This window comes from Ambystoma mexicanum, chromosome 10 (genome assembly GCF_040938575.1).
Source record: "Ambystoma mexicanum isolate Mex_15411 chromosome 10, UKY_AmexF1_1, whole genome shotgun sequence".
Classification (NCBI taxonomy): domain Eukaryota; kingdom Metazoa; phylum Chordata; class Amphibia; order Caudata; family Ambystomatidae; genus Ambystoma; species Ambystoma mexicanum.
Genome location: NC_090932.1, coordinates 511,817,645 through 511,834,692, shown reverse-complemented (window position 1 = coordinate 511,834,692; position 17,048 = coordinate 511,817,645). Strand labels below are relative to the sequence as shown.

Sequence of the window (17,048 nt, the reverse complement as noted above, 5' to 3'; positions counted from 1 at the left end):
TTGGATGGGGAGCCAGTGGTGGTCTCTTCTGGTGTTGGAGATATGTTCAGATTTTTTGATGCCTAAGGCTGCTCTGAGGGCTTTGTTCTGCATGAGTTGGAGTTTGGCTAAGTTGGCTTTGGACGTGCCCAGGAAAAGGATATTACAATAGTCTAGCTTAGACAGTATGAGTGCTCTGGCTAGAGTAACAATTTTTGGCTGAGAGGAATTTACGGCTGAGGGAGATTAGTTTGGAGGTGTAGGAGGTGGACGAGGCTAATGTGTTTACTTGTTTGGACATGGATAGTGTTGCGTCTAAGTAGACGCCAAGGGTCTTGACTTGTTTAAGAACAGGGATTGTGGTTCCATCGATGGTGAATGATTTGAAGGTGGGCTCAAGGGTGTTGATTTTGCTGGAAGAGCCTAGTATGAGGAGATCCGTTTTATCGTCATTGAGACAAAGGCTGTTATTGGCCATCCAGTTTTGGGTGAGTGAGTAGATTTGGTTAACCAGGAGGGAGTCTTGTTCATGATTGCCTGAGAGAGGAATGAGGATTTGGGTGTCATCGGCGAAGTTAGTATAGATGACACCCATGGCATCCAAAGCTGCAAACAGCAGCTTAGTGTAGGCATTATACAGTGTGGGGGATAGGCAAGAGCCTTGCGGCACACCTGCTGGGACAGGCACTGGGTCTGCTGATTCTTTGCCAATGGACACTCTGGAGGTCCTATCAGCCAAGAATGATTTGATCCAGTTGGTAGCGCTCTGAGCTAGGTTGAAGTTGTTTGCTAGAGTGTTGCAGAGTTTGTGGTGGTCGACCAGATCGAAGGCCGCCGAGAGGTCCAGGAGCATCAGCAGACAGTTTGCCTGCTTCTTTAGTGGCATCCATTTGGATCTTCAGATCAAGGAGGGCTGTCTCTGTACTATGGTTGGGGCGGAATCCTGACTGGCGGTCTCCTAATAGTTGATGTTGTTCCAAATGGTTCTGAATTTGGCAATAGGCTATTTTGTCAATTATTTTTAGGAGAAATGGGACCGTTGTAATAGGTCGGTAATTAGTGGGTATTGAGGGGTCCAGGGATGGTTTTTTTAGGAGTGGGGTCACCCAAGCTTTTTTGACACTGGTGGGGACTTTGTGAGGAAAGAGGCATTGATGAATTCGGTAATTATGGGTGTGAGGGTGGGGGCACAGAGTTTTACTAGATGGGAGGGGAATTGATCTTCTTTACAGTTGGAAGCTTTGAGTTTCATTATGGTGTCAAATACTTCTTTGTTAGACACTGGTGTAAATTGAAAAGGGGGGCCCAATAGTGGCATTTGATGCAGTCGTTGATATAGTGGGTGGAGTATTGTCAACTAGGAGCGTTTTTTTTTATTATCAATTTTGTTTTGTAGTAGGAGAATTTTAGATGAGTGTGTTTTGTATACGTGAAAATAGAGAGGAAAAAGGGAAACATGCATTCTCTTAGTGGCCTAAGAAATGTCCACCTCCCACTCTCCCTACTGTCTGGGTCGAGGCCCAGTGTGGCCATCCAATGCTAAAGGAGTGTTGTCGAGTCAGGATCTTTGTCCAATGACGTTCTTCCTTATCATTGCTGTTGAGGACGTTCCTCGAAGGTCGGTAATATAAAGGACAGAAAGAGTACTAGCTATAATAGCGTTAATTAATGGCGTTGGTCGAAACAGAACTGTGTTATAGCATCCGACGATGGCGGAAAAGAACAATCTGGGGGACCTTGACGCGTGTAGGACCACGGGTACAGTTTTACTGGCACGCCCTGTCGATGTCCCTTTTCAAGTTTTGAAAACAGTAATACTCTGCAGCTTCCACTAGATGTCAGCCTATGCATAGCATGTGATCTAAGCAGATTCCTCAAGCCTCAGAAATATATATACACATTTTATTTTAATTTTTGGGTTAAATCAGCATGGAAAAGAAGTGGGCTACAAGTTGTGTGCAAATAGGCCAGATATATGCAAGCAATAAATTAGCTTACGGTATCTTGTCCCACTTAATGCACAAGGAGGGACTTAAAAAATTAAATTTGGCACGTTTATAATGCATTTATAGCAGCACACGAAGCCCTCAGGCATCTAGGTGCTAGTTAGAGACAAGAGAAGAGGAAAAAAGAAAACCAGGTGAACAGTGTTGATAGTAATGATAAAGTTAGGTGAAAAGGTGGCTTTTCAGTTTTTTTCTGAAGGCTTGGTAAGAGGGTGTTGCCCGCAGGTTGGGGCCGGGCGGTGGGTTTATTCCAGAGGGTAGCAGCCCAGACTGTGAAGCTGGACCTCCGGCCTTTTTTCCAGTGGAATCTGGGAATCTCCAGGCAGCGTTTGTATGCTGATCGCTGTAGGCCTGTGTTTTTAGCTTGTCGACGAGGTAGGATAGGGCACAGATGGCTAAACATTGGTGCATGATGGAAAGAGTTGAATTTTAATCTTTCCCTAATGGGGAGCCAGTGGAGGTATTTTCTTGTTTCGGAGGTGTGATCATGTTTACCCAGGTTAGTGGCTGTACGGGGTGGCATTGTTTTGCATCACCTGCAGCTTATTCAAGATTTTCTCTGAGGTGCCACACAGTAGAGAGTTGCAATAATCCTGTTTGGACCCAATGAGTGCTCTGGCTATGTGGGTTCGGATGAGAGAAAGGGTTTACTGGCATTGATCAGCTTGGTGGCGTAGGCAGACATCAATGCAATGTGGTTCACTTGCCTAGACATGTTGAGGGTGGCATCGAGATAAACCCCCAGAGTTTAACTGTTGATGCAACAGCGATGTTATGGCCATCAATCATGAAGGCACTGAAGGATTTGTCGAGTTTGGCGAGGGATGCTGGAGAGCCAATGATCAGGAGCTGTGTCTTTTCATCGTCCAGGCAAAGGCAATGCCTAGTCATCCAGGTTTGAACGGTCTCTTAGATGGGTTTAACTTTGGCTGAGTCTTAGGCGTAGTTGCCAGATAGGGGGATTAGAATTTGGGTGTCGTCAGCATAGTTTGTGTAAGAGGTGCAGGAGGAGGTCGAAGAGTGGCTTAGTATAAATGTTGTACAGGGTAGGGGAAGACAAAGGAACCTTGGGGTACTCTGCATGTAGTGGGGGTGGGGGTGGCTGCAGCATCGCCTGCAAAGACTCTTGAGGTTCTGTTGGACAAGAAGGATGCAATTCAATTGCAGGCTGCTGGTGTGAAGTGAGCTACAGTGGTGAGGTGTTGGCAGTGTGGGGTACAGTCCACAAGGTCAAAAGCTTCAGATACGTCAAGCAGGTGGAGGAGAGAGAGCTTGCCTGAGTCGATGGCATCATCTAGTTGGTTTTGTAAGTTGAGGAGGGCCGTTTCTGTCCTGCGTCTTGGGCAGAAGCTTTATTGATGGGTGCCTAGGATGTTATTGGATTCAAGGAAGTGACGGATTAGCAAGTTGGCTATTCTGTAGATGATTTTCAGTAGGAGGGGCCAGTAGTGATCAGTTGGTAGTTTGTAGGAATAGTGGGGTCACAGGATTTTTTTTGATGAGGCGGTAGATCCAGGATTCTTTAAGGGCCCTAGGCACTGAGCAGGTGGCAAAGGAGGAGTTAGCGATGGCTACGATGTGTGGGAGTGGCGGTTCTGCACAGTCTTTGACAATCGAGGCAGGGCAAGTGTCTCCTTTACAAACAGTCGGTCGGTGATCGACATGGTTGGAATTTGAAGTTTGGAGTTTATTTCGTTTTGGAGTAAGTTGATTTTGCCTGCGAGCGTGTTTTGAACACAGACAAGTATGCTTAAAGGGACATTTGTGTGTTGAAAGAGTAGAAAACAGTGAAATTTGAAAAAGAGAGTAAATTAGCTGGTAACGTGTATAGGCTGCTCTTCTGATCTGGCAGAGAACTGTTATTCTGTAAAATTGCAACGCCAGTACAGCGAATGAAATTTATGACCGACTCACAAATGTGTACCCCTCAAACATAGCCAAGTTCAATACTTGGCTAACAATTGCCAAACAGTAACCTTAAGATCAATGCCTGACACAGTCGCAGTGTGTTGCAGCAACTCGCTCTACAAAACATATCCTCAGATTGGCACTTTACAGTTGCTCAGAGCAATACATTATATGCTCATGAAGCTATTATTAGCCCCACAAACTTATCTGTCTTTAAATCCAGATGCTGTGCCACAACAAGGCACATGCTTGGGGAGGGCGGGGGCATCATCTTCTAAATGGTGTTACTGGGCATAAAAATGTGGGTGGGCATGCCCAATGAAGGATTGACATAATGCACCAATATAGTTGCCACAGAGAGGGATTAACTACTAGAATGGACATTCATATACAAAAATTAACAGGAGGGACCATTGTTTAATGCATAGCTCATTCATCTGTTGATAAAACCTTGCAAATTAAATGAGCAGTGAAAAAGTATGCTATGGGCAGGAACATTACAGGAGGTAGTCGTTTTCTGGAATCAGGGGCACTGCCACTACTTTGATAAACTTTTCAATATATACGCCATTTGAGGAACAATTAGATGGCAACAAGCGTGCAGCCATTTCTGTAGCTTTGCATTATCAAAAAATATTCAGGTTGTAGTAAATAACCAAATACATTAACTCTTACTGGTGACAGGTGTGGCGTTGTTAGGAGTGTCTGCCCTCAGGTACTGAGTGGTTTGTGTGGAGGGTTGAGATAAGCCTTGAGAGCTTCCACTGTCACTCATGCTAGAAGAAAAAGAAAATAGAAGAGATAACCAATATATTTCGACAGTCATACTACAGCACCTTCACCCATCTAGTAATCAGATGTACGAAAGACTAAAACAAGCAGGTTGTTGTGCTTATATCAAGTGTTCAAATAGTTTCAATAGTCATTACATTAATTCATACAATGACCAGATTACTAATTTGTTTAATCTGAAGTCTTTGGTACCTTTATCTGTGGCTTCATAATAATGAAGACATGAATTTTGACTCAAAGCATATCATTTGTACACTTTATATATTTTTGTAAGGTGCTGTATTTGAAAGGTGTTCAACGCAAAAGTAGTGCTTGGAGGCAGTTACATTTTTATGAAATGCATAAGTAGTAGTAGTGATCATCGCTATTTGGGAGAGGAGCAGCCATCAGTAACTGAGGACATAATTGGGGTGTACGATATCGGTTTCCTTATAATTACAGTGGAAGCTCAGAATCGGGACTCAAGACTTTTTTTTAAAGTGTTTTCATTTTAGTCAAAGACAAATAAATTGTCCCTAAAATGCAAACTCAAGCCCTATTCTACAACAAAAGTAAAAAAGGGGGCTCGTCAGATGTCTGAAAGTAATACACTCCTCTGTTGTAATCCTACGCCAGCCCAATCACTTTCCCCATTCACCCAAAAGAAGATGCCACAAGAAATATAAAGACTGTATCACTTAACCTGAGGGTATGACAACTGGCTTCTGACCCCAATCATGTTCCACTTCCAATGAATATCTCTGCCCACAGTTTAAATTCAATACAGAAGGTTTGTAGTGTGCTGAAATGTCTACAGGGTATCCCAGCTGTAGTCTCTTCTCCAGTCTCTCCATTCTGGTGCTTCTTCCTCCCCTATCTGGGGTTCTGCTTCTTCTTACTCCACCGCCCCCACACCTCGTAGGCTCTTCTTTCCCTTTCTCCCCCGGGTCTCTCTTCCTTCCCACTCAGGGGTTTTCCCACTCTCCCCACTTTGTTCTTTTTACCCCTTCTTCCCCTCCACTCTGGGGTTTTCCCAGTTTATTCCTAAAATGGGGCTCTTTGTCTTTATCCTTCTTTCACCCGCCTCAGTACTTTAGCCACTGCATACCTGGCTGCCTCAAGCAGTGGTGGGCAATTGTCTACCTCATAAAATAATGCCCTGGCCTATCAGACAATCATGGTGACAAATCTCCAAGTCTGTGACATAGTCCTAGTTCTTATTTCCACTGTCAATACACCTTCACTATCTAGTATTGATAAAATAAAGTTGTAAAGGAACACTACCGAGAGAATGCCATTGCCTACTGTATTGTGCACTCATTTGTATTCAAAATGAGGTCCTTACTTGAATAAAATCTAAACCAACATTAAGCATGAGAATTCCCTTAGAAACCAAGCACAAAGCTGGATAATCATTGAATGTGCTTGCAAGGAGACAAGCTGCATTCTACAAAACATCTAAATAAATGTATAGATTTAAATGATCCTCAGACCATGAAAGGGGCCTTAACTAACTACACACTCTTACTAGCATCCTACCCAAAGATTCACTAAACTGAACTCTCAGATTTGAATTGACTCCTGGTTCCTATTACCCTAGTTCTACTTGTGTCTGCCCTCTTACCTCAGTCACTCCACAGAACCTTCTCAATGCTGCAGCCTTGCATACAAAAAGCGCTACACTCCAACCAACTCAGATGTAGTCCAGTAGGTATATATTGCTGGTTTACCCTGCTCCCAGCCTTCTACCAGGAGAAGGAACTGCAGTACAGGGAGTGCGTTTCAGTAACTGAGCCCTGGCTTCATGGATCTAACTGCGCTTTTGACTTCAACTCAGTGAACCAACCAAGGTTATGTTACTGGGCATTTGTATAGCTCCTTTTTACCGTTGTATGATCTCAAAACGCTGTGGGTTGAACGCCCTCAGGGACCATAGTCCAGGTCATTGGAGAATGTAGGATGGTAGTCAGTGGGTGTGTGCACTTGGTAGGTGCGCCTTCTAATGTTAGGAGTAATGTGGAGGTTGTGGTGAGACCAGTAGTATGTGTGCAGCTAGGCTGAAATGTCTTGGTAGCTGCATTCTGGCAGATGAGGTGCTTGTATATGAGTGTAATTATGCAGCTAGACCGATTTCTTCATGGGGATAGCTTGTTCTAAAGATTGTCGAGTTGTGCATCATGGTGTATACATGTGTGCAGCCATGCTGATTTGATCATGGGGTATAGCCGCATTCTATTGTTTACTGGTGCAATGATGGAGGTAATCAGCATATTTGTAGGTATGTGCAAGTATCCGTGCAGTTGGAAGAGATCACCTGTTCATGGTTACCTTCCTGTGCTAGCCAAATTAACGTTTTGCTCCCCATTTTAGAAGTGTGGTGCTTTAGTTCTCCAGGAGCCTTTTGGTCTAGTGTTGACAATTCTAATTCGCCAAGCGTGGCTGTGCCTCTCTCTGGCGTGACAATATAATCAATGTTCAATTGAGGTATTATGATTAAGAGTCTCAAGATTGGTTCTGCCAAGAGGGTAAATTACAGAATTCTTCCACTGCTCAATGGGTGTAATACAGTAAATTGCTTTTCCAAGGATAAGAACAAACCTAGACGAGCTAGGCATGGAACATTGTTGCCAGGGTTTAGGCAGATGATATGGTAATATTGCCACAGGCCTAGCAGTCCTTTCTGAAGCTAGTCGCACGCTATGTGAATTTCACATGGACGCCATGGGGCTTTGGCGCTATACAAATGTTATAAAATATTGCAGTGCATTCTTAAGCAGAACACAAACTCATGTGCATTGTCCAGCACTGTCCATGATATGAACATGTCAGAGTTAGCAGGGACTGCTCAACTTGGAGTGGGTGGTATACCAGGGCATTGCCAGAGCCAGTCCTAACCCAGAGGGTGCACTAGGGAATGTAGAGGGACAGCAGTCCCCGACTTCATCCCCTACCTCCCTATGTTCTCTCTGCTTTCCACAATGCTTAGCCGTCTCTTGTCCGGCAAGTTTTCTTTTGCTTCCGCTGTACAGCTACATCTACCAGAATGCCCCGATTTGCGCCCCAATAAGTGGAACCAAAACTGCAAGTCTGAACTAATTGCAGTGGAACACTTGACAACCAGAGACCCCTTCACAGCACTGGCAGATGGAACCACCACAAAGCGGGAAAGGCAACTGTACATGGCCCAGAATTTGCTGCAGAAAAAGTGAACAAATGGCTGCAACCGCAACAAAAACCACCACTGCAGCCAAAAAAGTGGACACTGCTTACCAGGACCTTTAAAGTCTCTGGTATGCGAGCCATACCCCCCGGGGAAAGAGTAGCAGAAGATTGGCCCAAGCAGGAAGATGAACCGAGAGACCGATGGAAGCCGGTGAGTAATGGGACAAGGGAGGCTAGGATACAAAAACTCAGCGGGACAAAGTGGCCGGAAGGTGATCGGTTGGAGCTGGTGAACCAAGAGACCAGGCGGTGGAGAGTAGATGCTGGAAAGGAGTGGAGAGGAGACCGACAGCAAAGGGAGAGAGCGCAGGTTAATTATTGCGAGAGCGGTACCATGTGTGATAGTATAGTGTGGAATGAGTGTGTAAGAGTGACTGGTGAGGAAAGAGAAGAGTAATAGAAGAGTAGAAGAGGGGAGCAGAGTGGAAGTTGTGAAGAAGTATGCGCGAGCGTGTGTTTAACAGGAGGGGCGTGGAAGAGCAGAGGTAGTGTTAAGTGGTGAGGGTGCAAAATAGCCGGGAGTAGATAGAGGGAGCGAGTGAGAAAAATAGTGCAAGAAGATCAGGAGAAGGAAGAGAGGGGGATACGATCAGGACACCGATTGAGAGAGGGGTAAAAAAGAGGAAAACTAACAGGGAGAGAGGGAAGAGTAGAGACGGGAAGGAGGAGTGTGGAGACCAAGGAATTGGAGTAGTAAGAAACAGGAGAGCCTGTAGGTCAGCGACATCCACCCGTGCTGGCTCCTTTTCTATACGCCCACAGGCATTTGCCCTGGAACATATGGTGTGGGTACTTCAGTGGGAACAATTGCCAGAGGGCCTTGCAGTATGTAAAGTAATTACGTACAAGGTCGGATAACTAATCACATCATGCACTGTGCTCAGGCATAAGGCACTGCAAAGCTGGCCAGTTCGGCAACACTGCGCTTCTCAAGGTTTCTACTTGAGTGGCTTTCTACACAGATTGGTTTTCTGACATTTTGTTCCCCAGCTATTGGTTTTTCCACAGATTTCAAACTCAGCATGCCCCTGGACTTCTATGTCTTGGTTTGTCTGTTTTGGTGATGATTCTGGAACTCAACCTCTGCCTGTCCCTGGATCCTCTGCTGAGCATCTGGGTTCGTCTTTCTTTGTGATTATACTGGATTGTAAACCCTGTTTCTTCATGGATTGCTTGCTTAACATCTCTGGTATTTCAGCTCTCTGCTTTTCTGAATGACTGACCTGCTGCCTGTTTCTTGGTGTTGTGTCCAATTGTTAACCAGATCATCAGGGAGCATTACTTCACTGCTGGTCTATCTGCCCTTCTGGCTCTCTTTCTTTAGAGCCCTGCTGACATTTGGACTTGTTGCTCGAGACTCGTCCAAAAAAAAGCGCATCAGTGGTTTTCCAGCCCATGGACCTCATCATCACTGTACTTTGTTTTTTGAGAACCCGTTACATAACGGTTGCATTTTTAGGGTTCTCTACTCATTAGTCTGTCTTCTCAGTTCGCCGTAGCTTGATGGAAAATTGTTTCCTTTTTCTGACCATCTGGTAACGTTCCAGATTACACTTTCCATCTGATACATTGGGGAGAGAATTGTGTTCTCACTCTTGCTTCCTGTATGAGAAGAAAAGCACTTTTGTCTAATGGAGTGCTCCAGCAAGTGACCTAGTCGTCCCACCGTCTCAGAGAGCCATATGGAGAAGAGAAAGTTGAGAGCAAAGGAGATGAAGTGGAAAAAACATCTGGATACGATAATCCTAGAACGATAAAGTGAGAAACCCCCTTAGTAAATACTACTCACTGCCTTTAGGTCCTCTCAGAGATATGCTAGAAGTAGATAGTAGGGGCAACCTGGTGCTAGTAATATATTGGATCAATAAGTCAGGGTTAGGGGCAGGTTAAAGGGAGCCCACAAAGAGGTTGAGAGATATTCGGGAACCCCCACTAATTTGGCCCAACCTTCCCGAGAACCTTGTAACAAACCTCAATAAACATACTAGCTTTGTCTAAGGAATTATGAGGCCAGCTGTAACAAAGGGCAATTCAGCAAGGAGGGGGAAGAGTAAAACAGAAGAGACCTCTTACCTAGAGGGTGAATATGAAAAATGTAACAAACTTAAATGAAGATTGCTGTACCAAACTATGGAAATAACTTGGGCGCTCAGACTCCTCGTGTAATATGAATAAAGAAAGGAGACTGGAATCGGCCAATGGTGCCATGATTGGAATCCCCTGTACAAACAAAATCAAATCATTTTGACCCTACTACAGAACGCTCCAGCTAGCTGATTAACCTAGAAACATTAGGTGGTACATCATTGTCCTGTCTGAACATCCATTTTGGCTTATTTCTGACTAACTTTGGTAATCCCATGGTCTTTTTCATTGGCTTATGTGTCGGGTCCATTTTTGTTACCGGAGGATTTTTCTTTTGTGCTGCCTTAATAGCCGATAAGGCTACCAGAGCAGAGATGCTGCAAAAGTTCATCAGTGCCCCTAAATGAATTATGTAAAGGCATCAGGAAGTAGACCCACACAATTGAGAAAGGTTAGGGCTACACACTTTTATTGAAATCCCAATGAGGTTGGGATAAGGCCTATCTTGCCCTATGCTAAGGTGGGATTTCCCTACCTAAATGAAACTAATGATAGTCTGTGTCAGGGAGTGCAAAGTAAATATGTGTGTGTGTGTCCAAAACCTATACTTGACCTCATGTCCATTTGTTCAAACTGTAGGGATGTCAGCATCAAAATGAAAAAGTGTTCCAAACAAGTTCAGAGCTTCTTCCAGCTCTGGGTCGGAAAAAGGTTTCTCCCTTCGCCAGGATTCCAAATAGTTCACTTTCAGTCACAGGGAGTTCCCTTCCCCAAGCTTTCAAGTCTCTCTCAGTTTTCAAAATAACATTTCATTCTTCCCAGCGCTCAGGCTCAATATCACAAAGTTAAGTTCACAAAGTACAAACTTCTCTTGATATTCAACCATAAACTTGAAGAGCCAAATGGCTGAGCTTTAGTGGGGTCTATTCGGTCTAGGCGCAGTTGTCGGATCACACGGTCCACCCATTACAGGTCATGCAACCGACATCGGATTGCCTTCTTTTCCACAGATACACCACCACTGCTTCAGCTCAACAGTCGTATTGGACTTATATTCTTGCAGACCTTGTCAATACTTGTTTTGCCACCATTCACTTGCTGGATTATCAAACCTTCTCCTAATGTTGCCACAGTTTCAACTTTGAACTTGTTCAGTTATACTTTTCCTTATGGCTCTTCCCAATGCTTACTTTTTCTCAGCTTCTATTATTCACAGTTCTTTATACACTTTACCAATGTTTGCTTTCTTTAGTTTACATGATTCACAGTTACTTTGTATCGGGGAGTGCTTTTCTCTACTTTCCATCCATGTGGCATTCACTCATTGTTACTTTCCTCTGGTTGGGTATTCAAAACTTTAGTTCACTCACATCAAAACAACGCAACTGCAAATTCCTAGTTCACTCTCCTGCTGGGAATTTGAACAGCGCTCACAGGCTTCCCATTCACTTTAAAGTTCACTGCTTTTCTGGCCCTTCTGTGGCTTTGAATACAGTTCGGTATTCACAAACCGCTCTGTTCATCAACCTTCACATTATCGTAGTCAAACCTCTGTGGTTTACATTTGGACCGGCAATTCCATTGCCTCCACTGTCCTTTGCTCACTCGCGAGCACTCCGACCTGCATTCACAAAGCGGCTCGCAACACAGCGTCCCGAGTCATTCAGCCTTACTTGACCCACCGTGTCAAGCCGTCTTCGTGTGCCCTTCTCTGCTTCGGTCGGTTCTTTGTGGCTGCCGTTGTTCCCGGTTCGGCAATCGCTTCTTCCAGGGTCTCCGATACCACGGGCTGCTGGAGAGGGAGTCCTCTTGAGGACTCCAGGAGGTCGGCAGCCTGATCCTTCCACCCAAGACCTTCTGACTCCTGCCACAATCTGCTTCCGCCGTAGCGACCCTGGAGCACCTCATTGATTCGGGCACGCGTCTCCCTGCCTTCACCTCCAGCTTCTCGATCTACAAGCATTCCACAGGCGATCTCATTAGCCTCACACCTGAGCAGTCCATTTATACCGGCCCTTTGGCTTCACGTGCACGCCATTCACATTGATTTCACAATGATGTTGGTACTCTGCATCCCTCTTCCTCGTCCCAGTACCAGAGTGGTGTTTGTGTATGTCAGCTTTTATGAAGGATTGGTGTATGTTTATTTATGTAGCACGCAAAATCCTGAGGTATGTAGGCACTTAACAAGAGATTAGTTTCAGTGTTTTGGGTTACATACAAAGAAGCGCAAGAAGTGAATTACAACAACGTGGAATGTGCAAAGGTAATACATTGTACGCAAAGTGCAAAAGAGAAATACAAGGTGATCACATCTATTGAGCCTGACCCCATGTTACAAGGCAGCTTTATTCAAAACATGATCAAATGCTGATCATGAGTACATACAAAGGATAGGTACCTTTGTCCACAAGAAAGTTTGATTCAGTTTTTCAAACATTGATTTTAATCGTGCATTTTGTTTGCTTTAATATGAAAGTATTTTTTTTCCTTTGTTTCTTTACCCTTTACTGCATTTATACCTTGAATTATCCTGTTTGTAAACATTAACCATTCAAGTGGTCACTCTTTTGTTTTCACTTTGTTTAAGTTTTTGTCTGAATATTTTATGTGTACATTTTCATGGCACTGTTCAGAACTATTACTCTTTACTTAAATTCAATGTATAATAAAAACATTTTAAATTTCCCTTTTTTTGTTTACATTAATAAACAATATGTATGACTAAATATATACATGTAGTTTGCCCTAATTGTTCACTCTGGAAGTTTCATATTTTTTTTCTGACTTCTCAAGAAGCAGAACATTCATTGTTTGGGAAAATTAATATATTAACCTAGACCAAAAATTGTTTGGTCTGATGATTGTGAGAGTTACAACCCCGTGTTTATTTTTTGTGTTGCCCCGAACTCTCACTGAACACGCAGGGGGCTCCCCCTTTTTTGTAAAATACCCATGTTACAAGGCGGCAGCAGCACACAGATGTTCGAAAGGCAAATCAGTGGGCAAATACATGGTGTCTAACCATGTTGCAGGGCGGCAGCAGCACACAGATGTTCGAAAGGCAAATCAGTGGGCAAATACATGGTGCCTACCCCATGTTGCAGGGAGGAAGCAACATGCAAATACAAAAGTAAACAGCATTATCAGGCTTGGAAGAGTGGGATGAGTTGGGGGGGGCGGGAGCACACAGTATCACAGGCGACCAGGAGGGCAGTAGGGGGAGGGGGCACAAATAGCATCACAGGCGACCAGGGGTGGTTGGGGGGGCACACAGAGCATCACAGGTTGGTCGCGATAAGCAGCACAGCGGCCAATCACAACACACGTGTGCTGGGAAAAAATGCTGGAACAGAGAGAAAGCCGGCGGCCATCTTGGAAATGCTGCAAATTTGGCAGAATGTTGTAAGGCGACGAGGCAACTCAAACATATGCTGCATGTGCACAGCATATAGGGCAAGAGAAAGGAGTGCCAGCAGCATGATGACAAGGTTCACAACATTGCAGGGAAAATAAAAGTCATTTTCGGTTTTTTTTTCCCTATTCAGCATTCAGGATTTGCAGAAATTAGCTAGAGCACTGCAAAAAAGCCTTCAATTGCTTTCCTAACTCCGGAAGGGGTGTAAGGAGATCAGCACAGCCTCCGGCGAGCTAAGAAGATCGTAGTGGAGGGTTGATGTTGCTCCTCAGGCTTCAGAGCAGGCAGATAGGTTTCTAGTTGGTCTCTTACTCGTCTCAGTATCATATTGGTATGCATTGGGAGATGGTCTTCTAACACAATTGGGAAAGGATTGGTAATCTCCAATAAAAGCCTGGGGGACATAGAATTCCTTATGAAAGGCAAATGGGGGATACTGTGTCTCACCCAAAAGTGCCTCATCCCCACTCCCCAAGTCTCCTCCTACCAGGTGATCCTCCCTCGCATATCGACCCCCATGGTCACGATCCGAAAGCGACAGCCTTTCCCGGACCACCTGGGGGAGGATATTTTGGGGAAAGAAGTGAGGACGCCCTCAAACTACTCACAGTTCTCATGCAGTCAGCGTGTCAGTGTTGCAGGCTGGTGGCCACTCTTTTTGAAGCAGCACATAAGAGTAACAATTTACTCCAATGGCAAGCATTTGCTCCCTGAGCAGGAGCAACCTTTCTGCGAATGTAATCAAATCCTGAGACTTGCAAAGTTTGATGGTTGTAAGGTTATGAATTAATCTTAAATATTGCCAAATTCTCTGGTTAAACCTCAAGACCATAACCTTTCAGTCTGCTATGCCATACAGGAAGGAGGTTCACATGCAAATGTCGGAGTTGAATTTAAGAACAACTCCCAGATGAAGTTCAAGGGTTTTTATTTCCAATTTAGCAACGAGTCCCTCCCCCTCTCTAAGTTAGGGATGAGCAGACCCACCCTAACGCACGATTGCCTTGGCCCAAGACTGGTACTAATTATTGGTAACCCCTACTATTCAAAATGTATCTGTACAGGTGATGTCCTAAAACCAAACTCCTTCTCCATCTAGACATTTCAGGGACCCAGTTGTACAGTGCCTTTCAATCACTCTGGGCACTCGCCTGGTCTTCCACACCGTTTTACTCCATTCCTTGGATCTTACGGTCCCTCTTCCTTTCTCCTTCTATACTTTCCTCCTCCCTCCCTTCTCCACCAACTGTCTGCTCTTTCGCTTTACCACTTTGTCTCCTGTCCTTCTAATGGTCTCCCTCCTACTGCTCGCATCCACCCTCTGATCTTACTTCCTTACTACTCTCACTTTACAGTCTCTTCCCCTATACTACACTACTACGCTCTCTGCCTCCCACAACTACTAATCCCACCTTCACGCCACTAATCGTCAGTCTCCACACCACGACTCCCAACTCTACACTGCCAATCCTCCCACTTTCATACCAGTACTATTCTGCCTTCTGCACAATCACCCTCCTTTCACTCCCTACTCTTCTACAGCCACTTTCACTCACAAATGCCATGCACAGTCGAACACAGTACCACTTTCTTTCTACAGCCAATACCTCACCTTCTCTATAAACCCCCTCCATGCTCCTTTTCACAGACTGCGCTCATTTAGGTCTCTTGGGCTGCCGTCTCCTCCTCTGAACTCACCCGAGCAACCCACACCTTTCAGTTTACTGTTTGCCTGTATATCCTATCCCTCCTGCCTCCATTGGCTCTCCTATTCTTGTATCCCTCAGCCAATTTTTCCCTTCCTTCTCCCACCCCTCAAGGTTTGACAGACAAACATAAGGGAGTCTACGCCGCACCACTTTCCCTTATGCAAGATCACTGCATATCATTATTGGTGACCCACTATGATCAAAGTTACAGCAAGGGTCCAAGTCCTTAATAAGGAAGTCTTTGTTAAACAGCTGTTCAGCAGCTCTGTTATCAGTAACAGATTTGTTCAGTGTTTGAGGATGAGTATGCAGAATATTAGAACATTTTTAGTAGGATTAGTGGGTGGTCGTTTAAGTCCTTTTATGCAGGTTAGGTTAATGTTCGTTTTGGCTTGTATGAGCAGGACAAGAGAAAGAAATTCTAAGCAGCTGCAGCAACACTAAAGCTAAGTGAATCCTGTTCTGTGAACACATTTTTAGAGACAGTTCTAATATAGTAATTATACGTAGATGTTATTGCTATGCAAGTTGCAAAAGTTAAAAGAAGACTGGTTACAGAAAATGAGTGGTGACAGCAAGCGGAGTGAAGGAAATCGTTCCAATATTGGTGTGTTTTAAGTGTTTCCAGATGCGCGTGTTAGGAGTACCAGAAAACTTTGTGCGAGTCCCAACCAATTTATTACAGCACGCTACTAACATTTACTTTGTGGTACTTCATTTAGAAATTTCCGTCATAGTATTTTGGGTTCCGAGTAAAGGACTGTGACACTACGCGCACCAACATTTCTCTTAGATGCTTCTGTGGAGATTATCAGCGTATCGGCTTCAATACAAGTTGCGAAAGACCGCTGAATAGTCATGCGGCCCCTACGAGGCAGCGCGGTTTAAGACGAAGCGTGGTAAGACTTTTCGTTCGAAGAAACTGTAGCCCATGGTCCTGTCCTAGAAAGGAGCAGGCAAGTGTAAATGAGTTTCCAGTTAAAAGGCATATAAAAGCCCGTACACCAGATTGAGGGCCTGGCAAGAGTAAATAATAGTTTCAAGAAAAAGTCACAGTAAAGACTGCTCAGCAGATAAAGGGTTGCAAAAACTTTCAGGAAAAGTTGAAAAAGCGATTTGGAGACATCCTCAAGGGATCAGACTACAGCAGCAACATTTATTTGAAAAGCCTTTCGGCTAATGGCAAAGGCTTCCAGGTACATAACATTCTATGGGTGGTTCATATTAGAAAAGGGGCCAAAAGTAGCAGTTATGTGTCAACTTGTATGACAATGCATTACTTACCGTAAAAGCATTTCTGATGGTTGTATCTGCTTAGAATCACATGCTGTGCATAGGTCCGACATCCAGTGGTCACTGCGGAGTATTGCATTTTGTTTTTCGTAGTCGAAAAGGGGACGTCGACAAGGCGTGTCTGTAACACTATCCCTATAGTGACGTGCGTTGTACCCACAATCCCTCATGCGTCGAGGTCCCTCTGTTTGTATTTTTTCTGCCCTGAGGGAGCCTTCTATACGTGAGTGAGTGAGTACAGAAAAGAGAGAGAGAGATGTAGAAAGGTGTCTATGTTCCTTCCATCCGAGCGGGGAGGAAGGGTGGGCGCATGTGAATCTAAGCAGATACAACCATCAGAAATGCTTTTACGGTAAGTAATGCATTGTCTTCTGATGTTTGTTAATCTGCTTAGAATCACATGCTGTGCATAGACTAGCGAGTAGTACTCGGAGTTGGCGGTGGGTTATGAGAAGGAACAGTAGAGAAAAGATGTATTAATACTGCCTGTCCCACCTGGGAGTCAGATCTAGAGTGTGCATCTAGAGAGTAGTGTTTTGTAAAGGTGTGCACAGAACTCCAGGTAGCCGCTTTGCAGATGGACTCAAGGGGAACATTTGCAATGAACGCTATGGAAGCCCCAGTGCCTCGAGTAGAATGTGCTCTTGGCTTGAAGGG

At 44.6% G+C, this 17,048-nt stretch overlaps 1 protein-coding gene across 2 annotated transcripts in view; it reads right to left on the bottom strand.

The window, feature by feature from the left end:
• RYK (receptor like tyrosine kinase) overlaps positions 1-17,048 on the bottom strand; it is a 1,007,965-nt gene that overhangs the window by 642,088 nt on the left and 348,829 nt on the right. For both annotated transcript variants that reach the window (XM_069618057.1, XM_069618056.1), the window contains exon 7: positions 4,569-4,669. In XM_069618057.1, the coding sequence (XP_069474158.1) occupies positions 4,569-4,669 (101 nt within the window). The remainder of the gene's footprint in view (positions 1-4,568; positions 4,670-17,048) is intronic.